Raw genomic sequence first — 27380 nt, forward strand, 5'->3', positions numbered from 1 at the left:
ATCTTTAGGTAGAAATGTCAAAAATTTTCAGCTCGCGCTTCGTTCTCGCATTATTATTTTGATTGTTGAAATAGTAACGTCGTCATGGCCAACTGCAAGCAGTTCAACAGGTACCTTTTTGATCAGTTTAAAAGTATATTGCAAATTCCATATAGTTGCATTCACATCTTGTTCAGGATCACCAATATTGACCAGAATGTTCAAATTTTAGGACAAAATTCATAAATAAAAAAAAATAGCTCGCACTATTTCAATGATAAGGACTATGAGATTACCATATATTTGTGTTGAATTACGAGAATAAAGCTGAGAAGTGACTACTCGGACTACAAGCAGCCGATCGGGGAAAATATGGTTGAAAAAATTCCATCTCCAGCCTCCCCCCCCCCTATTGGCTAGGCTGGATCCGTCCCTGGTATGATTAAGAAAATGTTTCTGCTACTAGTATATGGAAAATTAGTTGAAAAAAGCAATTTAATTACTTATTGCTTTTATTGGGGTTTTATCAAATTAAAGATTAGAGAGTATACTCAAAATATTCTAAAGAAAAGAAAAAGAAAGAAATAAGAAAAAGCTGACTTTAGAGTCAGAACAGCAAAGTGCTGTGCGCAATAACACCGATGTTTTGTGGAAAATTTTGGACAAAAAGAGGACTCCTTAATAAGACGTTATTTGACGTTGGCCTTGATGGTCTCTGTAACGTGCCGCCTGGAGTGAAAAGGGGGAAAAGAATCCTGCATTACAAACTCGTGCTATCAAATAAACGTAATCTGCAGAAAATCAGCACTCGTACGGTGCAATCACTATACGTACAAGCACTGTATTATTCGCACATCAGTTTTACAGTGTTATGCATTTTGTTCATGAATCAATAATAAATTAACATGTTCACGTAATAACAAAGATATGAACACGTTTTAAATGTGACGATCGCAGATCGAGATAATATAGGCCCAGAATACCGGACAAAGACTGACAATTAAATTACACATAAAGCATTTTAACTTTGAATAAAATTAATATGTTTAAGAAAAAGTATAGCTTTTATTATATATTTTCTGATAAATATTCATTACAAATTGTTTTGAGAAATTTCTGGAGTGAAATTTCAGTTATATCACATTATTCTAATAATGAAAAGGATTCAAAGGAAGATTAAGTTACTGTATAATTTATAAAGGCAACCAGTATTAAAAAAATGGAGTTAGGTGATTTCTAAAACATAGGCCTATATCAATAATACTTTCTTGAAATCATGTGCATGAAAACGAACTTACATGTATCTCTGCTATCGATCGGTATGCAGAATGGCGGTCACAGCATCCAATTTTGGTGATTTTATGGCCTGAAAATCACCTCGGGATTTTGTTTATTTATTTTATTTCATTTCCAGGTACACATACTCATAACAATAGTCAAATTCATTACATTGAAAACAATCATCATACAACATCCAATATAAAATATCAAATAAAGAAAAAAACACTAAAAAAAGGAAAGAACACCGGTTAATGCCTGGGGATTATAAAAAGAAATGAAGTTTCTGTTAAAAGACTCTCATTGGCTGGTGCTAAAAAGAACACTAACATTAAAATACAGTTCAACAAATAAAAATGACAGTTGAAGACATAATTTGCTAGTGTTTCGGAATTACGAACATTCGGAATTGCGAACCTAATTCGGAATTACGAAGTGTAACCGTTAAAATCACTCACAATTTCCCGGTTCCCCAAATTGTAAGAGTTGATGAACCACCCATTTGTTTTGGTTGCATAAATTAGGCGGTATACCATGGCCTATTCAATTCAACTGTTCCCAAGTAGACATGATTATATCATGTAAAAAATATTAATTACCCGTATACTCACTTCATGGGCTGTCTTCATTATCTTGATATATTCGAAGTTGCTCAATTCGAAAATGAAACAATAAGGAATAATTGAAATATAAAACATGAAAACAGGTTATTGTATTTCAGAAAATGGTACGGTAAAAGAATAGTGAAAGTACGCCATTTAACCGAAAATGGATCATGGAAAAACTCTGAAAGTATTATTACAGACCGACCATCGATGAATTCTCTTTGTACCTTATTTCAATGTGCTAAATATGCTGGGGGCATAGGGAAAAGTGCCCTTTTTTTAAAGGGCACTTAAGACAATAAACAACCTAGGCCCAGGTTAATACTGAACTAACAAAGGTTTGTAAACACTGGCGTAAATCCGTGTTGATGGGTGGGGGGGGATGACTGAAATATTTTGACATTTTTTGCAATCATGTATTTAGATATGCAAGGAATTGTCATTGATATGTCAACAGTGGTGTACCGTGGGTCACGGCATTATGGGGGCACCAGAAAATTTTTTAATCACTGAGTGAGCGCGCGAAGGGCGCTCATTTGACAGTTATATTTACCTATTTGAGAAATTTTAAGGACAATTTCATTAAACGGATATGTATCTCACTGATCAAACAATGCGAGCGCGAAGCGCGAGCTGAATTTTTTTATATTCACACCTAAAAATGGACATTATAATCAAATCTGTGTAATCACGATAGGTAACTGTCTTGCTAAATAAAGCGAGCGCGAAGCGCGAGCTGAAATTTTCGCATATTTCGACCCCAAACACCGAGATTATAAGGAATATATTTCAGGAATCCATTAAGAGTATGCATATCTCACCATAGTCATCTAATGCGAGTGCCAAGCGCTTGCTGATTTTATTAGAATTACATCTGAACACATGAAACACTTTTTGTAGTCATTACAATCATAATTATCATACGCATCTCACTAATCAAATATTGCGAGCGCGAAGCGCGAGCTGAAAATTTTTGATATTCAGATCAGAAGAAGGGACATTTTAAGGACTGATTTTAGGAATTCATGAAGAGCAGACATATCTCACCAATCCACTAATGCGAACGTAATCACGGACAGGAAATGTTTCATATATACGAAGACCTAAACATGGGGCAATCACTTTAGTCATAAAAAGAAGCATATGTCTGTCACTACATATAACAATGATAACTCAAGTGCTAGAAAATATATTTGGTTTGTATTGACTTGAAAACGGGATGTTTTAGTACTTCAGGATTATATATCTCGTTAAATAGACAATGCGAGCACTAGGAACAATGAAGACGTAGGCCCTGGGCAAATTATGTTTCATAAAGTTATGATAAAAATGTTTCTTATGTAATGTAACATAATTATAATATAATATAGTAATGAATAATATTTTCTTCTTTCCCACTACGTTTCTCTTCCTTTCTCCCTCTTTTCTCCTTTTCCCCTTTTTTGGGGTCAGCCGATGGAGAGGGGGGGGGGGGGGTATGTGCCCCCCGTAGTTACGACAATGTATGTCAACATGGCAAATACCCCTCCAATATTATTATTTTTCTTACCCCATGATGGTTCAATGGTTTTATTAGAGATTACATTAAGAGATTACATTGACCATCTTAATCCCTTCCCAAAAACCCCAACATTGATGAATTGGAAGAAACGATGGTTTCTCTTCAATGTTATAATAAGGACATAAGTATTTCATTTGGAAATGGTGAACTGGCTCTTTATTTGCATTTTATGATTCAATAATATTGTTTTATTTGTTAAGCGGTATTTTAGGAAGAATTTTTACCAATAAAGCAACTATCTCTTGTGATTTTTTTTCATTTCTTTCGTAAAAAGTGGGAGGGGATGTTTGTACAGGTCATCCCCCCTCCTCGAAAAATGGGGGGATATATCCCCCCATCCCCCCGGGATTTACGCCAGTGACCCTAAACAAGTATTTCGTTCTAAAATTGCACCCTTTAATAAGTAGGCTATTAACGTGTGAAACCGCGTACCCTTGAGTATTGGAAACAAAAACGTCGGCTTTATAGGTTGACAAAAAGTCTTCTTTTCTTACTTATGAAGGGAAATTCAAAGTTAAAAGAAGTTTAAAATGAAAAAAAAAGTAACCCAAGCTTGACAAATTTTTTGGCGACGGTTTCCCCCCCCCCCCCCGTGGAAAATCCTAGGTACGCCACTGAATTTACCACAATTATGTTTTGTTTTAAAATGGTCACTTTCTTGTCTCAACCCTTACGCCATGCAGTGCGCGTATTCCTTTGTATTTACACTCAGTACCGACAGACACGGATCAAAGAAGAAAAAAGGCTGCAGGCTCAGTTTGATGCCACAGGGACCCGGGGGGGGGGCACTTCCATTCACAAGTGGATACCATGCGCGACCATGGGGTCTCGAAAAGCACCCTAAACACGTAATTTCCATATTCTGAAAATGCACCCCTTAACAAGTATTGGCGTGTGAAACCCTACCCTTAACAAGTATTGGAAACCCGGGGGGGGGGGGCACTTCCATTCACGAGTGGATACCATGCGCGACCAAGGGGTCTCGAAAAGCACCCTAAACACGTAATTTCCATATTCTGAAAATGCACCCCTTAACAAGTATTGGCGTGTGAAACCCTACCCTTAACAAGTATTGGAAACCCGGGGGGGGGGGGCACTTCCATTCACGAGTGGATACCATGCGCGACCAAGGGGTCTCGAAAAGCACCCTAAACACGTAATTTCCATATTCTGAATATGAACCCCTTAACAAGTATTGGCGTGTGAAACCCTACCCTTAACAAGTATTGGAAAAAAAAAACGATACTCTTGGCAAATATTCCCTGAAATGAACCCCTAAACAAGTACAGGAATGTTTTATTGTTACGGTTCCTTCGGTCGTCGGCTTTACCTTATTTGGTTTACGACCCCACTTCTACACCTCGCGCAAATCGGAATCTAAACACGAAGTGTTGGGGCAAAAATGACACCCTTTATAAAACATTTTAATTTTGTTTTATCATCCCCGCAAATTAGACCCTAAACACGTAATTTTCCTAGCGAAATAGATACCCTTTTTTCATTATTTTTGTGTTTTTGGCACCCTTATCACGTTACGTACGTAACGTGCCCTATCGTGAAAAAGACATCATTTTTACGTGTTTTTTTGGTCGCACATGGTATCCACTCGTCAATGTAAGTGGCCCCTCCGGGATTGGAAACAAAACGATACTCTTGGCAAATATTCCCTGAAATGAACCCCTAAACAAGTACAGGAATGTTTTATTGTTACGGGTCCTTCGCTTTACCTTATTTGGTTTAGTACGACCCCACCTTCTACACCTCGCGCAAATCGGACTCTAAACACGAAGTGTTGGGGCAAAAAGGACATCCTTTAAAAACATTTGAATTTTGTTTTATCATCCCCGCAAATTCGACCCTAAACACGTAATTTTCCTAGCGAAATAGATACCCCTTTTCCATTATTTTTGTGTTTTTGACACCCTTATCACGTTACGTACGTAACGTGTGCCCTATCGTGAAAAAGACATCCTTTTTACGTGTTTTTTTGGTAGCGCATGGTATCCACTCGTCAATGTAAGTGGCCCCTCCGGGCACAGGGACCGGGATAAAATGTGTCAGACATAGGTTTCATTTAATATTTCTTGCAGATTGTAGCCAAAAGATCACTACCCTATCTGGTTTGATACAACAGTATACTTTTGTAATGATATATTACTTTCCTTGTCTCTGGTCGGGTATTATGCCAATTTTTAAGTATTACAATATTATTTGAAATTACTAGACTGGCCGCAAGCGGCCACATCTGTCACATAACACCACTAACTGATAAATTTCCTCAAACTCATTTTTTTTTGTAATGTGGAAGTGTGTGCCAAATTTATAAAATGATGACGTAACCCAGGACCAAAATCCAGTTAAAACCAATTAGAGCAAAACCAATTGAAACCAGTTGGCCAACTGGTTTCAATAGGGAAATTGGAACAACTGGTTCCAATTGAAAACCAGTTGCCAATTGGTTCCAGTTAAAACCAATTGGGCAACTGGAACCAGTTGGCAATTGGTTTCCAATTGGTTCCAGTTGTTCCAATTTCCCTATATGAAACCAGTTGAATCCAATTGGAGGTAACTGGTTTCAATTGGTTCCAGTTGAAACCAATTGGAGGCAACTGGTTTCAACTGGAACCAGTTGAAACCAATTGATTTCCAACTGGATCCAATTGGAACTTCCAGTTGGAATGAACTTAATTAGTTACAAATTAATTAACACTTGCACTAACTATTGCTCATGTCAACACAGAAGCAGTGTTATGCCTGTATATACCAATGTAAAGGGCATTGATAAAATGCAGACTTTCATATGTACATATTTATATGGAAGATCTTCAAATATATGTATTTTTATTTGATGCAATTTGGTAACAGTTAGTGGTGTACTAATTATCTTTTAATCTATTCTAATTATAATCTATAACATTTATGAACATGGTTTTCACTGCTAAGTATTCCAAACACTTATCTTAAAAAAGTGTGGTACTTCAAATTAACAAAATTCAACAGATATATTGTAAATTATGATGAATCTCATAAAAACATTAATTTGTGCACACTGGCAGAAAATATGCAAATTAACTGGTTTCAATTGGATCCAGTTGGGTAACTGGAAAATTTCCAATTGGAAACCAATTGGAAATCATTTCCAGTTACCCAACTGGATCCAGTTAGGATTTCCAGTTACCAAACTGGTTCCAGTTTTATTTACAGTTACCCAACTGGTTCCAATTAGAATTCATTTCCAGTTACCCATCTTTCCAGTTAGAAGTCATCTCCAGTTACCCGATTGGTTCCATTTAGGATTTCCAGTTACCCAACTGGTTCCAGTTAGAAATCATTTCCAGTTGGAAGTCATTTCCAGTTACCCAACTGGTTCCAGTTAGGTGAAGTTCCAGTTGCCCAACTGGTTCCAGTTAGGATTTCCAGTTACCCAACTGGTTCCAGTTAGAAATTCCAGTTGCCCAACTGGTTCCAGTTAGGATTTCCAGTTGCCCAACTGGTTCCAGTTAGGATTTCCAGTTGCCCAACTGGTTCCAGTTAGGATTTCCAGTTACCCAACTGGTTCTAATTAGGATTTCCAGTTGCCCAACTGGTTCCAGTTAGGATTTCCAGTTGCCCAACTGGTTCCAGTTAGGATTTCCAGTTACCCAACTGGTTCCAGTTAGGATTTCCAGTTGCCCAACTGGTTCCAGTTAGGATTTCCAGTTTCCCAACTGGTTCCAGTTAGGATTTCCAGTTACCCAACTGGTTCCAGTAAGGATTTCCAGTTGCCCAACTGGTTTCAACTGGAAATTGTTAAATTCCAGTTAAAACCAATTGAAACCAGTTGAAACCAATTGAAACCAATTGAAACCAGTTGGAAATCCAACTGGTTTCAATTGGATTTTGGTCCTGGGAAACTTGTCAAATTCCTAGAGTTATTTTGCCCCTTCGTGACATGATACGGCTTTGAAATACATTTCGTCATGTGCTTCATGTAATCCAAATTATTTTGTGATAAAATGAAATTTGAAATATTCTCAATGGCAATGATCAATTTTCGGCACAAATCACGTTTCATTTTAACCTTGAAACTGGCTACACATGGCCTTCAAAGGCAGTGGCAGTGGCGTAACTACGCCGGGGAGGCATGCATGCATGCAGGCATGTGCCCCCTGCAATCCACCTTGCAAAAAAAAAAACAACGGGGGGGGGGGTGGGATAAAAAAAAGAAAGAGGAACGTAGGGAGGGGGGGAGAAGAAATTTTTTTATCAAATCTCATTTTAACAGATGAGTTGTGGGGAAAAATAAACAAAGTTGGTAGTTGTGTTTGGCAGTCATATTTATTTTTAGCAATTTGTTCACTGGTTATAAACTATTACCAAGCTGTTGTTATTTATTGTAAATGTCTGAATAAATAGTCAAACATTGTTTTTTCACCTACATATATTTTTGTATGTCTGAATAATCTACGTCTATATTTAGCTTCACTGTTTATGAGTGTATAGATTTTAAAAAAAATGAAATTCGAAGAGTAAAGCTGGAGTGAGGTTTCTTATCTATCACTTTTTTTTATTTGAACGAATAGAACAAGCCTACACTAGGAAGTGAAAAAGTCGTAAACATCGATCTAGAGCGAGAGCCAGCCAACGAGGAATCATTTTCATGTGATCTTACTACATTATAGTCTTCGTTGATTTTTCACTTCTTGACTGAGACTTTGGACAAAAGTTATACCTTTCATTTCATCAGGTCAAGGAGATCAGACGTTTACTGTATTCTTGCCTTCAAGTTCCACGAGATCGCAAAGATGAGCAATTTAGAAAGTATCCTTTTCAGATCCTGTCTACCGTCGAGTTCACGAAAAAAAGGCAAACTCAGCTCAGCTCCATACGATAATCGGTGTGTGCAATTTAGTATACGTGCAGACGAATGTAGGTTTTCACGTTTAGATGCAAGATGTTTGCCTACCTTGACTGAGGCTTGAGCTTTATTCGAGTAAATGTCAATGGAATCGCAAGGGAGCTGCATTATTACAATAAGTATTGCGAGAGAAGAGTGAAGGATGGATGGTCTGTGGTATTTAAACAGAGCTACCAAGTCTCACGCATTGTGCGTGAGACTCACGCAGTATGGCAGTGTATCCTATTGCCGGACACCTTTATTTCAGTGCTTTAAAAATGACAACTAGAGGAAATACAATGAAGAAAAATTATACCTTGCTATTCCAAATATTCTGAAAATTATGAATATGAAGAAAATATTTTATATTTTCCAACCGTTTTCTTTGCACCGCACTTGCCGCATACCCCTCCGCGAAAAACAATTATTTTCGTGCGTGACAAATTACATCATAATTCCGGACGGGCGCCGGACGGGTAAAAATATTCTTGATTATAAGATGTAAGAAAGAGTTGGTGTGATTTTTTTCATGATATATCATCTCATGAGTAAATTCTAAGTTTTGTTTGCTTTCTTATATCGATTTTGAGCAGATCTTTGTAATAAATTGGTGTTTGCTAACGAATTAAATTTTTGAAAAAAAAAAATTGATCGCGTGTTCGATATGGCACTTTCCAGTAGTAATGCTCGTTCATATCGTGACCCTCAGTCAAGTTCTATCGATGCACAGACGATCGTTGACGGCTCTCTATCTACCTCGCGCACGGACGGCCGGAGTACATACCTTGCATTGAGAACTAGCCGTCGACGACCTGATCGATGGAGCGGACGAGATTGAAATTCGGCGAATCAGGCCCGAAATTAGGTCCCTATTGCCATCAGAAAATAGATCAATTGAATCATTTGTTAATGCAAAACCATGTTATATGATATTTTAAGCATTTTCTGTCATTTTAGAGAAAATAAGGTAAAAGTTGGATTTTTTCTCCTTGTTTTTTGCAAACTTGTTCTTTGAATTGATCTGTAACATTGAACTGCGGAAGTCTTACGGTACGAAATTGATTTCGTACGCAGTAATATGCGCGTCCGGAAATATGATAGTGTCCGGTGATACAATACATGACTATACGCATTCAGGGTCTGTCTCACGATCTCACGCATGGCACCCATTTTTCTCACGCATCGGGACCCGACAGAAAAAAAAGAGAGAAAAAGTAGCATTATTCGCCAGATTATACGACTGGCCGACCGCCTTCGCGTCTAGCCCAGCATGCGAGACGAATCAAAAGTGCAGTCAGCGCACAGCTAGTACGTGATACGATGAATAGCGTGCGTGCATCGCATGGTTTTGAAGCCCATATCTCATGCGCGCGCGCGTTACGCGCGCACCTTTTCGCAACGTACGAGTGTAAGTACTGGCTGCGCTCGCACAGAGACGTCGAGTCATGAAAATCTCACGCATTACATTTTTTTTAACTTGGCATCTCTGTTTAAATATAAATGTTGACAGCTGTTCCATGTTTTGACTAGTCTTCGGCTTGTTGGCAGAAATTCAGATTCAGAAACAGGTGAGGAATATTCACAATTGCAAGGCCCCGGCCCAGGCCAGGCAGCAGGGCAGGGCCCACTCACACATATTGCGAGGTTAGTATACTATACTAACCTTGCACCACTTGTTCACTGCAACCATCCTGCCTGTGGGGAATCTACAGGTAGGACTATTGTATGCCAATGGCAATGCTGTACATAGCACACACTTTGAAAAATCATTAAAATATCACTTTTGTGACCAAAAATGACTGATTTCCATACAGTTTCAATTTATTTTTCATTAGTAATTTGGGAATAATTTTTGTATTCACCAGAACGCTCAAAAAACTTGAATTTTGGGCATATTTTTGTGTACGCCCTCTATTGGTGGAAAGTAATATGGCAAGAAAATTTTCATTTTTTAAAGTAGAAATATATTGAAAATCGTAAAACTGGAGAATCATATATCACAATAAAGGAGAAAATAAGGAGAACACGATGGTGTACATCATTTATCATGGAGACGGATGAAACTCAGTTAATTGATAGTTTAAAGTTCTCTCTCTGAATGCTTCAAACACGCAGAATTACGTCCGCGAAATTGGGGATTTTTTTTATGACGTCACTGTCTGTACGAGAGGCGTGATTGGCTCTCCCACGTGAAGCTCCACTTGCATGCAAAACCTGTTGCAAGGGTACATTTTCTCCACATTGTCACTGAATACTTCGATCCCGAAATGATCGAAAGAAAACCCAGAATTTTATCTAGATTTGGATTTTCAAATTGATGATTTTGAGATGAAGAGAATGATGATGAAGTGAAACAACACAGTGACGTAGTTGGAGGTAAATTGGGGGAATTACGCCGATGATGATGATGATGAAAATTCAACTTGCAACACAATCACAAGTAAAGTCATGTACATACCGATTCGCTACCAATTCATGCTGCTGGAAGTGCTAGCTACACCGCGCGGGCCAAATTGAATTCATGCTGAACATGAATAACCACATCCAGATCGACAGTCTATCATAAGAAGGAAAATGATATAACTGTACTTACAAACAAGTGAATAATCCGAACCTGAAGGCAAATCAACTCAACGAATAGTACCAGACGATATGGCATATGCACTGACGATAAACTTCATGTGGCTGGATAGACTATCACTCGTTCTGTTAGATGTAACTTTTATCTCATTAATTTGACAAAATTACGAAACTCGGGGAATTATTATTCTATATAAAAATATAGTAACATCTCTTATCATTTTTTGAATTATGATAAAACCTGTTTTGAAGGAAAACGTTGAGGTAAATTAAAATTAGATGTAAAAGATCATCCCATCATGCGTAGCATTATGTGATCGTAAACAAACCATCACAACAACACATGCCGTATTGTTTGCTCGCCTTGGCTGAGACTGAGAGAATAGATCTATGCACGTGTTGCACAGCTCTCAATCAGCAAGGAAGGAATACGTGCATGTTTGCGATGGTTTGTTTGCAATGACATACAAGCTACGCATGTTGGGGGGGGGATTTAAAAGTAATTTTAGTTTATCTCAACATTTTCCTTCAAAAGAGGTTTTATCGTAATACAAAAAATAATAAGAGATGTTACTATATTTTTATATATATAAATAATTCCCCGAGTTTCGTAATTTTGTCAAATTAATGAGTTACAAATTACATCTAACAGAACGAGTGACAATCTATCCCAGCCACATGAAGTTTATCGTCGGTGCATATCGTCTGCTGCTATTCGTTGAGTTGATTTGCTTTCAGGTTAATTCGGATTATTCACTTGTTTGTAAGTACAGTTATATCATTATTTTCCTTCTTATGATAGACTCTCTCTGGATGTGGTTATTCATTTTCATGGATTTAATTTGGCCCGCGCGGTGTACGTATATATAGCTACCACTTGTAGCAGCAGCTGCATGAGTTGGTAGCGAATCGGCATGTACATGACTTTACTTGTGATCGTCAGGCAAGTTGAATTTTCATCATAATCATCGGCATTGTTCCCCCATTATTTACCTCCAACTACCTCACTGTGTTGTTCATTTCATCATCATTCTCTTCATCTTTAAAATCATCAATTTGAAAATCCAAATCTAGATAAAATTCTGGGTTTTCTTTCATTTCGTGATAGAAGTATTCAGTGACAGTGTGGAGAAAACGTACCCACGCAACAGGTTTTGCATGCAAGTGGAGCTTCACGTGGGAGAGCCAATCACGCCTCTCGTACAGACAGTGACGTCATCAAATTCCAGTCAATTCAGAGACCGATGCGAGGCATATTTCGGAGGGGCATTTTAGCGTTTTTTAATCGGCGATTTTCACCTTTTTGTATTATTTTCGGTATTTTTGAATGACCCACTGATGATCCCCACATCATTACCTTTCCATTGATATATAATAAGCCCACATTCATAATCAATATATTTCTCCTTTAATCTCTATATTTCATGAAGAAAAAAATAATTTAAAGAATTAAATTTACATACATGTAAGAGCCAAGTTATATGATGAATACCTGTAAATGAAAACTGACAGTGTAAGAAAATCCAAAATTTGTCCCATATAAAAAGAGAAATTAAGCCAAACACTGCCACCATTATTTTGCCACACATAGAGATATAACTGAGAACAAGGTTATATAATAACCTTGTTCATTGAATGAGTGCCTTGCACTACGACTACGAACGTGCTTATGCAACAGATTTTAGAGTTGTCGGATAACTTCGCTTCATGACGCGAATAATGTTAGCCGAAACTCATTCCGCTACTCACCAGGGTCTTTTCTGGTCAAAAGCGTTCCATTTTCAATTTTACAAATATGTTCTATGTATAAAGCATATAAAAAAGAGACAAATTGCTAACCTTAGCCTGGAAAATTGCTTCGCATGTCTCTTCCACAAAAATAAAAGGTCATTAATGGCGCTAATATAATTCACAACCTTAATTCAGCTTGTCATAATTTTTAAACCTAGATTCTTGATTCATTGTATGCGCAATTCCAATGATTGTTTGATAAAATATAGACACCAATAAATGCAATAACTTAAAAAACGTACCTTTCATATTACTTTTGCTGATGATGACAATACTTTTTTGAAAACATTCAAAGCAATGACAAATTAAACAAAGAATATAGAAAATTCTATGTACCTTAAATGAAGCGCCGCAAGTGCTACCGTTCGTTTGTCAATTAACGTTCCACCAAGTAAAAAGATTGGACACTTTGCCGACTTCGTGTAACGCTCTGCATCAATTTACGTGTAAAATAGTTTTAGTGCCTAGTCTTTCCCTTGTGTCTTTAATATGAAGATAAAATCGCGCACCCTCTTTAGCTCATTAGACGAAAAATTTGGGAAATCGTACATTTTGTAAGCTCGCTCCGTAGTTTGTCAACAAGAAAAAAAATAAACGCTTAAATGAGGTTATTTGAGGGTTATTCATCGTAGGGGGAATTGACTTCACATCGTTCGGTAAGTTTCGTAGGACTTGATTCTATAAATCCTGTTATGAAATTTGCGGGAGTTTGTTGCAATTTTGCATTTCTCTTGTTTTGGACATATTATTCTACCTCTACGAGTTAAATGTCTAACCTACACTTATACTGAGTCATGCATGTCCGAATTTCAGTGGCATTGCTGCAGAGGTCGTTTTGAAATCTGCCGTTAGAAAACGTGCATTAAATAATGATGAGAAAAAATAGATGAAAAGCAAACAGTCTCTGTTCGTCTTGAATGATCGTAATTTCTTATACTCACCGTACTCTCATCTCTAATGAAATGCATGAGATAAAGAAGGGAGATTGTGAACAAGCAGTGTGTACATTGCGATTTATAATGACATGTATACTATACGGGGCACGACACTGGCACTGGACTGGTCCGACAGTCCCAGACCAGTAAAAATTGCTGTCGTGCCAGTAACTTTTCAGAAATAACAAGGTTTACTGGTCCAACATGACTAGTAAAAAATATATCAAGCTGATACAAATATTTTCTTGTCTTTTGTAAATTATAAAAATGACTCGCATGAATTACATGCATGTTTTGTGTGTGTAGGCTACTGTTTGTATACCTGTTGTTTTTTTGTTGGGGGCAATAAAAACAATAAATGACAGCAAAATAAACTTTTTTTATGGTGTTATGGTCTTTTTTATGGTTTTCTTTATTTTGGGGGGCCAGTAAATCTAGGTTTGGACCAGTAAAAAAATTTAAAAATTGGGTATCTACTGGTCCGACATGAACAGGTTGGACCAGTAGAAAAAAAGGGTTAGTGTGGAGCCCTGACTATACAGACATATTTTCATGTAGGCATGCAAATGCTACTCATTTTTAATTTCATTTGTAGTTTTCACTGTTATGTAGGTCAATAGTATAAGTATCATAGTGTTCCCACCTGAAGATTTACTTTAAAAAGTGGAAGTCAGATTAAAGGGGAAGTTCACCCTGAGAAAAAGTTTATTGTAAAAATAGCAGAAAAAATAATAAAAAATATTGCCGAAGGTTTGAGATAAATTCATCAAATAATTAAAAAGTTATTAGAATATCAATTATTTGATTTGTGACATCATATGCGAGCAGCATTCCTACATAGCAAATGGTAAAAAATCGATGAGATGTCATTTTTTCAGAAAATTGAGAATGGTTTTCACTGTACCTTTTGTATATCAATAGACAAATCATTTCACACCCGATCATGAATAGAAAACAAAATTAATTTATCAGGAACCATAAAAAAATTGAAATTCATGCATTTTATATTACATAACACATGGGGCAGCTGCTCGTTTATGACTTCACAAATCCAAAACTTTGAACTCTAATAAATTTTTTACTCTTAAACAGATATTCCTCAAACCTTCACCAATATTTTTTACTATTTTTTCTGCTATTTTTACAACAAAGTTTTCTTCAGGGTGAACTTCCCCTTTAAAAGTTCGATGTGATGGCCTGGAAACCTTCACAATCATATCAGGAGGAGAGACTCTCGGGTCACATTTATTCAGCTCTTTTAGCCTTCCAAGCACAGGTGTTGCCAAACAATGATAATCAATGAGATTTTAGAGTACATGTGATGCAGATATGAATGGTTTTCTTAACCAGAACTTGTTTTCAGAACAACTCTTCAATTTGAGGTTTGCAGCCAAGCAGTTGGAGAGATCATCTAAGAAATGTGAGAAAGAAGAGAAAGCCGAGAAAGCCGAGAAGCTGAAATTAAAAAAGGTAAGTTGTAATTTGTAAATTAAGCAGGAGGTGTGCATGTAGACAGGAGTCGAAACAAGGGGGGGGGGCCACTTACTTTGACGAGTGGATACCATGCGCGACCCCAAAAACATGTACATGTAAAAAGGATGTCATTTTCAAGATAGGGCATGTTACGTATGTAATGTGATAAGGGTGTCAAAAACACAAAAATAATGAAAAAAGGGTATCTATTGCGGGGATGATAAATCAAAATTAAAATGTTTTATAAAGGATGTCCATTTTGCCCTTACACTACGTGTTTAGAGTCCGATTTGCACGAGGTGTGGAAGGTGGGGTGCATTTTCAGAATATGGAACATACGTGTTTAGGGTGCTCTTCGAGACCCCATGGTCGCGCATGGTATCCACTCGTCAATGGAAGTGGGCCCCCCCCCCCCCCGGGGTAGAAACAATGCCATGACAAGGTGATCGTCAAATTTGTGGAAAAATTACAATATGGGGCATTTTTCTCTTCCGTCTATGCCTGTATTAATCATGTACATCCAGAGGAAAATGCGTAATATGTTCAGAAGTACTAAGACAGATTATTGAATTAAATCAATGATACATCAATGCCTGCAATTTCTTTTCCTTTGGTCCACTTTCCAATAGCCATTGCAAGATGGCTAGATATAAAGGTTTACTTGACTTTGCAGTGCATCATGGGGCATTATGCTGAAACTATGGCCCGAGTTCAAAGGTGGTGGTTTGAATCTGTGTTTTCACACCATGATTTGTACAGACTTGCACTTTATTGTGCTCATTTCAGCACACCTGTATTCTGAGAGCGTCAAGTAATGAGTGCACATACCGTCGCACGCACCACGGACCGTCCTCTCTGCGCACTTCGATGCGAAAGTTAAGCGCACTGTATCTATTCCACGAACCGTCCTCTCTGTTACGTTGCCCACTGTGGCGTAAATAATTAACTTCAAGAAAATATAAAGATACGGGATGAAACTTTGGAACCTGAACTTTTTAACGAAAACACTGGTAAATAATTTGCTCTCCTTGTACATATAGGTGCACTTATTGCTGGTTTAAAAAAAACTTTTCTGTAAATGCGTTTTCTGCAAAAGTAACTTTCGCATCGAAGTGCGCAGAGGGGACGGTTCGTGGTGTGTGCGACGATAGTTCATGAAACAGACATAAGGGTTAATATCAAGTATGTTTTGCACATGTCTTACATGTAGGTCATATGATTATGGTCATGTTGGGTCAAAGGACAGTACTTCATTATCATATGAGTGTTTTTCTTTTGTGAATAATTATGCAATAGCTGATTTAATAAAAGTCAGCACTGTTGCTATATTGAATCGCGTAATGCAGGCGACACTGCCAGAGGCGTTCCACTTGTTTTGTCATAGTTGATACTGGATATGCTAGTGCATTTGGGCAGTTCCACGGTTACGGAGTGACATTCAGAAACAACTTTTTTGCATTTAAACAAAGATATCAACCATATTTGAATAGTTATTTGGAAAGAAATGGTATCTGACAGTAGTTACTGAAACCCACTTTTCAAAATGATAAAATTCATTATTTTGATCCACTGAATTAATGAGATATGAATATTCATAAATCATGGTTACGGAGTGACGCAAAATGGACATGCATATTTGAGGAGAAAACATATTGCTCAAACTCTGAATTTTGAATTGCTATCATACTTTTGATTTATTGATTGGATTCTATGTTGTTCTAGCTTTAATATGCTGCATTACATTAAAAAATTGGTGTATTATTTCATTACTTACAACTTAAAATGTAAACCCATACCCGATGACATGAGAAATATCCACTAACTGGCAACATAAAATGAACTTATATTTTAAAACTTTTGTTTGATATGATGTAAAATGATGACCTTCAGATTATCCAAAAGAAAATTTTACATAACAAGCAATAGATTTCTGTTAAATTGAAATTAAGTAAAAAAAACAATATATGTAGTCCCATGTATAGAATTTCTTGTATAGTTCGGATTCTCCTATAAGGAGATGCATAAGGGAAAAAAATGTGACTAATTATGTTCCCCTTTTGTATTTATGAAATTCCATGAGTATTGATAGAAAAATTTGATCCAGATTTGAAATACACTGTAGAGCCAATATAATTGTTAGGAAAATTGAATTGAATTGAATTGAAAAGGTTTTATTCAAAATCATTGCACGTTGCAGCCAAAAGGCTGAATTGTGTACAATTTACAGGTATATACATGTATAAATAGGTGATTTAAAAACATCAAAACTTGAAATGATTAAGAGAATATAATGCAACTTAACAAAATAACAACTAGAAGACTGAAAGGTGGTGGTGGAAGAATGCTCATTGACAAACATCGCCACTCAAATTCAAACAATAAAAACATAGATTTAAGCAAGTAACAAAAGAACTAAAGACAGGAGGGTGTCTGGGGACGAGCGAGCAGTCAAGTTCAATGCACAGCTCCAGCCAGGGAATGCCAATCCCTCAACAACACCATTCAACCTGGGCAATGGAATTGGTTATTCAAATCCATCGCTCAGGCGGAACTTAGGGTCAGCTAACCTCACTGGAGCTATGCATTAATAGGGCCGACAAACAATCTCTTACAAAAAGAAAAAAAAAAAAAAACATTCACATTCACATTCACAACACACTCCTCATTCATCCAACAACCATAAGCACGTTAAATCAAACAACTGCACCCACCAACCCAGCAGTCACCCCTGACACCTTGCACTCATTAAGCATACAAATAAAAAAAAAAAAAGAAGAACCAAGGGGGGGGGGGTGAGCGGTCGCCCGTCCCAGGAAACCGTCCTGCTCAATCCTGAGAACGATTACTTAAAATTTGAAGAATGACGCAGTTTGTAAAATAACACATCTTCCACCACATGAGAAATCTTAATAAAAATGAGTAAAATATTGGCATAAAAAACATTGTTTCCCTTTAGTTGTTACAATGTGAAATACATGCATTAAAATCATGACTAATAAAAACCTGTAAACCTATTCAATTGTGTTTGAGTTTAAAAAGTTCTAAAAATTGTAAAATTTCCATCTGAAGCTTGTGAGCTAATAATAACAACAAATTAGTATTAGGCGAGATATATTAGCAAAACACAACTTGCACAGTAGATGTTTGTAGACCTATGTATATCAACCGGGTAACTAGCTATATCAAGGAACACAAACTTATTTCAAGTTAGCGTTTAATAAATTTATAAAGTAAGGTAATGGGCTGTTTTGGAAACGTTTGGTTTTACAATGAAACTGACGATATTTAAGTCTTTTCCTCAATGAGTAATCAACATCGTTGTTCATAGGTAGCCAATGGTTACAAAGTGGGCTGTTGGCAAGGGATACAGCAAAGTTCATACACAATTGTTTTCGTCTTTCAGATAAAGATTGTAAAGAACACACTTCTAAAGCATCGGTATAATTAGTGTATTTTTCACCGAGCATAATTTTGCATGCTCTTGACTGAATACGTTCTAAACAGGAAACTTGGTTTTGTGTTAGGTTTCCGTTAAAAACTGGTACTCCATAATCCAAAATTGGCCTAATGTAACCCTTATATACTGTTATTAAATCGCAAAGTGGTAATTTATACGTTTTGAGACAACGAAGCATATAGAGCTTTTTATTACTACGACATAAAAGGTCTGATATATGACTTTCCCATTTCAAGTCAGACTGAACAATTATACCTAGTATTTTAGCTTTTTGCACTGTTCTCAAGCATTCATTTCCAATAAAAATACGATTTTGATCAACAATATTTCTAGAGAAAATTATATGCATGCACTGACATTTAGATGGATTAAGTGTCATATTATTGCTAACGGACCACTGGTCGAATTCACAGAGCACGTTTGGTAATTTGGATGGTTGAAATTGTTTGCGACTTTCAACTAGTGTGAGGTCATCAACATATTTAAAATATGGAACTTGAGATTTTATACATGCATCATTTATCATTATTAGAAAGAGAATAGGCCCAAGTTTTGTACCTTGAGCTACACCTGCATGTGATGCTGACCAATCTGAAAACTGACCAAGGTATTTGACTCGTTGTTGTCGATTTTCGAGGAAGTCCAAAATCCAAGAAATAAGACATGGTCTAACTTCGAGGTTAAGTAATTTTTTTGCAAGGATATTGTGATCAATTCTGTCGAAAGCTTTTGAGAAGTCTGTAAATATGAGAGTTGATATAGATTGGGATTTTTCAGCATTTTCATACAATTGGTGAAGCAATCGAACTAGGTAATGATTTGTTGATAGGCCTTTTCGGTTTCCAAATTGGTTAACATCAATGTGATCGGATATATCTTCTATTAACCATTTACATATGAACGATTCTGCTATTTTTGCAAAATAGCTAGTTAATGCTATTGGTCTTAAGTTCTGCACTGTTACTGGTAAACATTTAGGAATGGGTATAATCTCGGAGCGTTTCCACTGACATGGTACAACAGACTGGTAAAAGGAATTGTTCAAGATATCAGTTAGTGGCGAACACAATTCCAAAGCAAACTCACGAATGATTCTGACTGGTAAGTCTTCACTAATACCAGATTTTTGTTGGTTCAAAGTTTTCAATTGTTTATATACTTCATAAGGTTGTACAATAGGGCAGGTTTTCTGGGATGGTAAGTAAACAGGTAATTCATTTCTATTTAAACTTTGTAGATCACTTGCCACGTTCAAGAAATGCTGATTAATATAATTAGCAACGTTTTTATCATGATTAGAATCCCTTGGGTCTATATTCGGAATATGGATTGGGCTATGTTTTTTGTGAGTATTTGTTAGAATCCGAATCTGTTTGTACCATGCTGCTGGATTACTAGTTTTTAAATTTCTAACTCTGGTATTATAATATGCAACTTTCCTTAGTCTGATTAAGCGTATGACTTTGTTTCTTAAGTAACGCCACAGACTTTGGGAGTTGTTACTGAAAGCTTGCTGTCTTTGATGTATAACATCTTTGACTTCCGCATTGATCCAAGGCTTATCTCTACAATGCATTCGAATCTCTTTTGTCGGAATGTGAATATCTAAGTGAGTCATCATAGTATCCAATAACATTTGACACTTCAAAGATGGATCATCTTCTCTATACATTTCTTCCCAAGTAAACTTAGTTAACCAAGTACCAAAAGCTCTTTTGCCACTGTCAGGAATCGGGCGAACAATTCTTTTCTTAACTCGATTAATACGATGAGACTTTTGTTTGGGTATCCAAAGGATACAATTATGATCGCTCATGCCAACAGGGGCTAATATTTTGGTTTCTTGGTACAATTGGTCTATAGTAGTTACAATCATATCAAGAATATTGCCCTCTCGGGTTGGTTGAGTAACAATTTGTTTAAATTTGTCATTTTCAAGTAAGAAATTAATATCTAAATCATTGAAATCACCTACTACTGAGATCCCAGATTCTGGATAACGAACTTTTGCTTGGAATTGCCCATTTATTACATATACATATTACTTAGTGAGATGCACAGGGATGTACAATACTGTATATTGTATTCACCAATTGATTCAAATATCTCCTCTGCACATGACCTCTTAACCATGAATCTATGTCATTGCTTAATGCTCTGTAGTGAAACCCGGGGGGGGGGGGGGGGGGGGGGGGCCACTTCCATTCACGAGTGGATACCATGCGCGACCATGGGGTCTCGAAAAGCACCCTAAACACGTAATTTCCATATTCTGAAAATGCACCCCTTAACAAGTATTGGCGTGTGAAACCCTACCCTTAACAAGTATTGGAAACAAAACGATACTCTTGGCAAATATTTCCTGAAATGAACCCCTAAACAAGTAAAGGAATTTTTTTATTGTTACGGGTCCTGTGGTTGTCGGTTTTACCTTATTTGGTTTAGTACGACCCCACCTTCTACACCTCGCGCAAATAGGACTCTAAACACGTAGTGTTGGGGCAAAAAGGACATCCTTTATAAAACATTTTAATTTTGTTTTATCATCCCCGCAAATTCGACCCTAAATACGTAATTTTACTAGCGAAATAGATACCCTTTTTTCATTATTTTTGTGTTTTTGACACCCTTATCACGTTACGTACGTAACGTGCCGTATCGTGAAAAGGACATCCTTTTTACGTGTTTTTTTGGTCGCGAATGGTATCCACTCGTCAATGTAAGTGGCCCCCCCGGGAGTGAAACAGTCCTTTGGTAAACTTTATTCATTACGTAACAGTTACTTTTATAAACAAAAGCCTTTGTACGTGTAACAATATTATGAACCTTGTCAAAAGTCTGTGCCATGTTTTTAGCAGGAATAAGGGAGCTGTGAATCTCCCATGTCTGTGATTAAATGTGAGAATTAGTAATTACATGTACACACCACTTGCAGGTTCCCTGCGGGAATGATGTACATGTACATGTAGTGCTGACTTTTGACAAGGTATCCAAGCCTTTTGGAAGTGTGCATGCAATCTCTTCATAAGATACTCAAGGAAAACATGCAGTATTTGAATTATTTCTAAAATCAGATTAAACAAACTTGATTTTTAATCGTTGATAGGCTATACAGAAGGGCAATGTTGACGGCGCCAGGATACACGCTGAGAACGCAATCAGACAAAAGAATCAGGCCTTGAACTTTCTTAGGATGTCTTCAAGAGTTGATGCAGTATCTCAGAGGGTCCAGTCAGCCGTTACTATGAAAAAGGTCACTTCATCAATGTCGGGGGTGGTCAAGTCTATGGATTCTGCATTGAAGTCAATGAATCTTGAAAAGGTAATAAATTATGAGTCCCTCCAGCCCAATCAGGTAATTTTACTCATACCAAAACTGACTCAGATTAAAGTGATTGGTTAACATTAGTTTGACTTTTAAAAAATCTGAGCTAGAAGGTCACACTTGTTACCTGTGTCTGTGATATGTTACAAAAATGAAGCCCAGAAAAAATTGCGTTCGAAAATAATTATTTAGTGCTTCAAAAATTGAAATATAAAGTGACCGAAAACACCATCTTAATTTCATTCTATACACCTATGTGTACTATTTAGGCATCTATAAGACATCTATTTAAAAAATCAGGGTTTGTAGTTTCAGCTTTTCATTCTCAATAATGGTTGTTTTCAGGGTTTATTAGTTCTAATACATGCACTTGTACACATGTTTCATATTGGTTTGAGAATTTTTTATATCGGCTGCTCACAAAGTTAAACAATACCTTTAAGTTCTATTTTGTAGAATCAACAATGATTGGCCCATTTTATCTCCCACTTGCTTGAATTTGATTTTGACGTGGAAGAAAAAAAAACATCTTAGTTCATGGTTCTCCTTTACATCTGACTTGCTGAATATACATGTATGACCTCTAAATCTTATTTTGTTAAAGTGTACCTGAATTTTGTCTATTAAGCTTTATAAGTGGATTGCGTATATCCAAGGTTCAGCCTGAGGGATTTTGAAGGGTAAACTAAAGACATGAGTTTAAAACTGTTGCAGTTACTCTGTACTGTAGATAATTAACCTTACCATTTTACAATGATAGTATGTTTGTTATATATCTCTAGATTCAATTGTATTATACCCTTGTACTCTGTGAACTAAACATATGGCTTATCAGAATTGACCCCTTTTTTCCAGCTTCCTAAATGGCATAGTTTCACAAAAGTTTAACTGTTTGTTTGTGAGGATTTCTTCTAACAAGCCATGTATGTGCTTCTTTAAAAATCCTCTCACCAGTTATTAACATTACTGTGACAATGGGTATCATTTGAAAAGCTTTTTATGAAGTGGAAATAACAAAATGAAAATCATTAATCGGGTTATGTTTCATACTCAATAGTTATTGAGGGTGTATTCTGTAGCTACTACTTGTTAAGGGTAGGGTTTCACGCTACTTGTTAAGAAATGCATTTTCAGATCATTCAAATATATGTTTGAAGTGCTTTTTCAAAGCCCGTGGTTCCCGGGGTCATGTTTATTACTTTCCTGTCTGTATCGCGTACTTCGCACACAATAAGTCACATGTTAGTGAAGTTGGTAATTAGTAGTTTATTTCTATTTTTGTCATTATGGAACAGGATGGCAAGATTCAGCTCAGACACGTTGCAATTACCCTTATCCCTCAACTTTGCATGATTATCCATCCTCATCATCCATCCTCCACCCAAGCCTCATACTCTCCTCCCCCAGTCTTGGTTTTTCTATGTCCTCCTTGAATTTAAAGCTCCCTGTACATGCGTGACTCTTGAAAACTCTAAACTTTTTCATTGACGTAGAATTTCTTGTCTGTGTGTTGTAGGTCAGTGCGTTGATGGAGAAGTTTGAAAAGCAGTTTGAAGACCTGGACGTGCAGACACAAGTTATGGATGAATCTATGGCTGGTAGTACAACTCTCAATACCCCCCAGGCTGATGTAGATAGTCTTATGGCACAGGTAGCAGATGAACACGGGTGAGTAGTGTATAATAGAACAGATATTACCTACCTAGAGTTGCACGCTTCGGGCAAAATATAATCCGGAGGGGCAAATATAGCTTCGGAGGGGAGTTGAAATGTTATTTATTAAAATGATAGACCAGGCAATATCTGTTATATTACATAGTCCATGTGGATTCACCAACCTGGCTCCAACCTGAAATTATTGCTACAGCTCTGATCCATCTACATGTACGTCATAATATAATATTTTTTAAAAATACATCGCGTTCTTAATGCGCGTTCTGAATGCAATCGACGTGTTAACACTAGCGCGTACATCAAATAGACTACCTGATTACGCAACTTGTAAGCATGTGAGTGATGTCACCTTAGTGAATATAATTGACAATACAACGCAGTTATATTCACTGAGGTGAACGTCAAAACCCAGAATATAACAAATTTGATCCTTGCAGCTATGGTCATGTGATGGCGTTTTGACCTATCACTGATTAGAATCTACATAACCTATGTAATATTAATCCTTATTGTACAGACCTCCTCTTATCCCTCTTTAGGCTCCCCCCCAAAAATGAAGCAGAGTTGGTGAGATATAAAAAATAAATCTACCAGTGAACTTGCCCAAGTGGAATCTATTGGAACTAAAGGAATCTTTTCAGTTTGGATGCAATGCAATAGAAGATGCAAATAACACGTTTTGCCTATTCTGATCCGAAAAAAAATGTGTTGACATGGTTGATAATATTCAACTTATAGAAGGTCAACTATATTGCAGAGTCTACAGTATTTTGTCTTTTGTATGTGGTGGGGACTTATCATAGAGCCAATTGTGCAGAAAATGATTTTAAATTGAGAATGATGGTCAGTCATACACAAGTGTCCTCTTGTCATGAGATGGGTAATGTTATACCCTCCCATTTTTATTAAAACAGAAATAGAAATCAAGAAATAGGGATGACAATTATAATTTTTTTGGGTCAAATTTGGATGAAAATAACAGGTTAATATTAGGGTTGGTCAAGGTATGACAAATCAACCTATAATCCTCAATTTAATAAGGATGTAGTATCCTGATATGAATTAGAAGAATATTGTTCATAAGAATTTTTATTACTGATTTTCATTAAACAAGGTGAAGAATACACAATGTCTTTACTGTTGCCCAGAGGCATGCTAGCCCTCATAGAAAAAAATCATTGAGAATATAGGGGAAGGCGGGGTAAGTTGTGACAGTTTTTGCTTTTTGCATGTTAGAATTGATATGATTAATAATCTTGTCGAAATAAGTACCTTGCCTTGAAATTTAATTCTTCTGAAATATTTTCCACCTATATATAACTTTCTATCCCCACACTGAAAGTCATCGTGACCTTTGAAAAAAACGATGTCAAATGGCTCAACTTGCCCCATATATGGGGTAAGTTTGAGCCACCTTCTGGGGTAAGTTGAGCCACAAAAAAACTATGTACAAAATGTATGGGGGAGAACCAGCATGTCAATTTTTTGTTTAAAGTCTTTTCACTTGCTAATTCTCTATAAATACTAACATCCTGTAAAAGGAAAAGAGCAGTCATGTAAACTTGCTCCTTTCAGCCTGCATTTCAATCGATTTTTATGTCTTGTTTGTTTTTTAAGATACATTACCATATGAATTACCATGGCTCAACTTGCCCCATGCTGTGTGGCTCAACTTACCCCAGTCCGAACTTAGTGCGATAATTTCATATCCACACATTTATTATGCATCCATCATATAAAAGACTATGACAAGAATGAAGATCCATACCTGGACTAATAATGTTGTTATCATGTCTTTATTATATTTAAAGACGTGTGTGTTTATAAAGCACTTATCTATTTCACACCCTTTTTTACTTTTTTGGCTGAAATTCATATTTTTCCCTCTAAAAAACTACTTTTTGTTTCAAAGTTGGAAACAATGTGGTGGGGTAAGGGGTGATGCTATGGGTCATCAATACATGACACCACCACAATGTCTGACTCATTCATTATTGGCCTGGGGCTGGTGGCTCAACTTGCCCCTATGCTCAACTTACCCCGCCTTCCCCTACTGTCCAATTCCATTGGCAAATAGAATGATTATTATTATTATTTGTTTGGCATCACCTTTGCCTGAGAGTCGAAAAGCGAACTGAATTACTATGAAGAAAATAAAGTAAGTCTAAAGAAGTTAACCGTGTGCAATTAAATCCAGTTATTGAGACTTGATAGGAAAATCTGTCCAAATTTCAAATAAAACAATAAAGTCACTCTGTCTGTGATGACCCAGTTAACAATCTTCTTGATTTCTCTTTTTCTTCACCATCTATCCTGCCTCTGTTTTTCCTCTCTCTTCCATATCTTTTCTTCATGTATTAGATTGGAGTTAAACATGGAACTTCCCTCTGGTCAGACAGCAAGTATTGGTCAGTCAACAGCGGCCTCAGAACAAGATGAATTGTCAGCAAGGTTAGCGGAGCTCAGGAAAGTGTGATGATCGTACAGGAAATTCTACTCCATTCCTGTGAAATGTAATTATTTTGAGAATCATTCTAGACGTGACCATCTTTTTCTAGAAAGAATTATGGGGATTTGGTAATAGGCAGAGTAAGTGAAGCCCGCTGCACACTTAATGTTACAGCTGTCACTTATTGTTTGAGGATCAAAATGCAATTTGCAGTACAGCTAATTTTGGATGTTTAAAAAATTATCTGTAATGTGAGGTTCTAAAATAACATATTATAAACTGAAACATAGCTTTTTTTGAGCTGCAATCCTTTTGTATGCGTAATGACCATCTTAACTTCAAATATATGTATGTCCAATCAAATGAAGTATTGTGTTTCGATTTAAAGGTCAAGTCCACCTCAGAAAAATGTTGATTTGAATCAATAGAGAAAAATCAGAAAAGCACAATGCTGAAAATTTCATCAAAATTGGATGTAAAATAAGAAAGTTATGACATTTCAAAGTTTCGCTTATTTTCAACAAAATAGTTATATGAACGAGCCAGTTACATCCAAATGAGAGAGTCGATGATGTCATTCACTCACTATTTCTTTTGTTTTTTATTGTTTAGATTATACAATATTTCAATTTTTACGAATTTGACGATTAAGACCTCCTTGCCTGAAGCACAAAATGTTAAAATAATGGAATTCCATATGTTCAGGGAGGAATGAAACTTCATTTCACATGACAATGATGAGAAAATATAAATATTTCATATAATAAATTACAAAAGAAATAGTGAGTGAGTGGATGTCATCAACTCTCTCATTTGGATGTAACTGGCTCGTTCATATAAATATTTTGTTGAAAATAAGTGAAACTTTAAAATGCCATAACTTTCTTATTTTACATCCGATTTTGATGAAATTTTCAGTGTTATGCCTGTTGAATTTTTCTCTTTATTCAAATCAAGTTTTTGTTGGGGTGGACTTGTCCTTTAACTATAAATCATAGCTGATCACAGGTGGCTACTCAGACTATCAAAGTAGAAATTAACTTGATTTAACTTGATAATCGCTCATATTATTCATGGATTTTAACTTGATAACTTGGAATGTTATATATTTTTTTATGTTCATATTTAGTAAGTTGTAAGAATTAAATCAGATTGCAGAAAGATGGTTTAATGTACGATGGGCTTTAGGGTTATATACATGTAACTGAGAGCAGTGTCATGTATAATAATCATCATCCATGATCTCTTTGCTTGTATTAAAAAAGATACATGATTTAATTGGCTATTTACCATTTGACTACCACAGAGTATTGTATGAATCATTAGTTATTTCTGTGATTGTTTGCTCTCGGCCAATTGGATTCAATGATTTTAATAGCTTTTAACAAAATGATGAT

At 36.4% G+C, this 27380-nt stretch overlaps 1 protein-coding gene across 1 annotated transcript; it reads left to right on the top strand.

Moving 5' to 3' along the window:
- The first annotated feature begins 8024 nt into the window (after window positions 1-8024).
- LOC121413385 (charged multivesicular body protein 1b-1-like) lies at window positions 8025-26073 on the top strand. Its single transcript, XM_041606181.1, has 5 exons — window positions 8025-8223; window positions 14969-15075; window positions 21642-21857; window positions 23377-23528; window positions 25896-26073. Exons 1-5 carry the CDS (start codon window positions 8208-8210, stop codon window positions 26008-26010), a joined length of 606 nt encoding a protein of 201 aa, XP_041462115.1. The 5' UTR covers window positions 8025-8207; the 3' UTR covers window positions 26011-26073.
- The last annotated feature ends 1307 nt before the right edge of the window (window positions 26074-27380 follow it).

Source organism: Lytechinus variegatus, chromosome 4 (assembly GCF_018143015.1).
Source record: "Lytechinus variegatus isolate NC3 chromosome 4, Lvar_3.0, whole genome shotgun sequence".
Lineage (NCBI taxonomy): Eukaryota > Metazoa > Echinodermata > Echinoidea > Temnopleuroida > Toxopneustidae > Lytechinus > Lytechinus variegatus.

What these genes read in the sequence shown, in the direction of transcription:
- LOC121413385 (XM_041606181.1), top strand. An exon ending in AGTCAATGAATCTTGAAAAG is followed by an intron (nt 21,858 to 23,376) that starts GTAATAAATTAT and finishes TGTGTGTTGTAG; the next exon opens with GTCAGTGCGTTGATGGAGAA. An exon ending in CAGGTAGCAGATGAACACGG is followed by an intron (nt 23,529 to 25,895) that starts GTGAGTAGTGTA and finishes TTCATGTATTAG; the next exon opens with ATTGGAGTTAAACATGGAAC.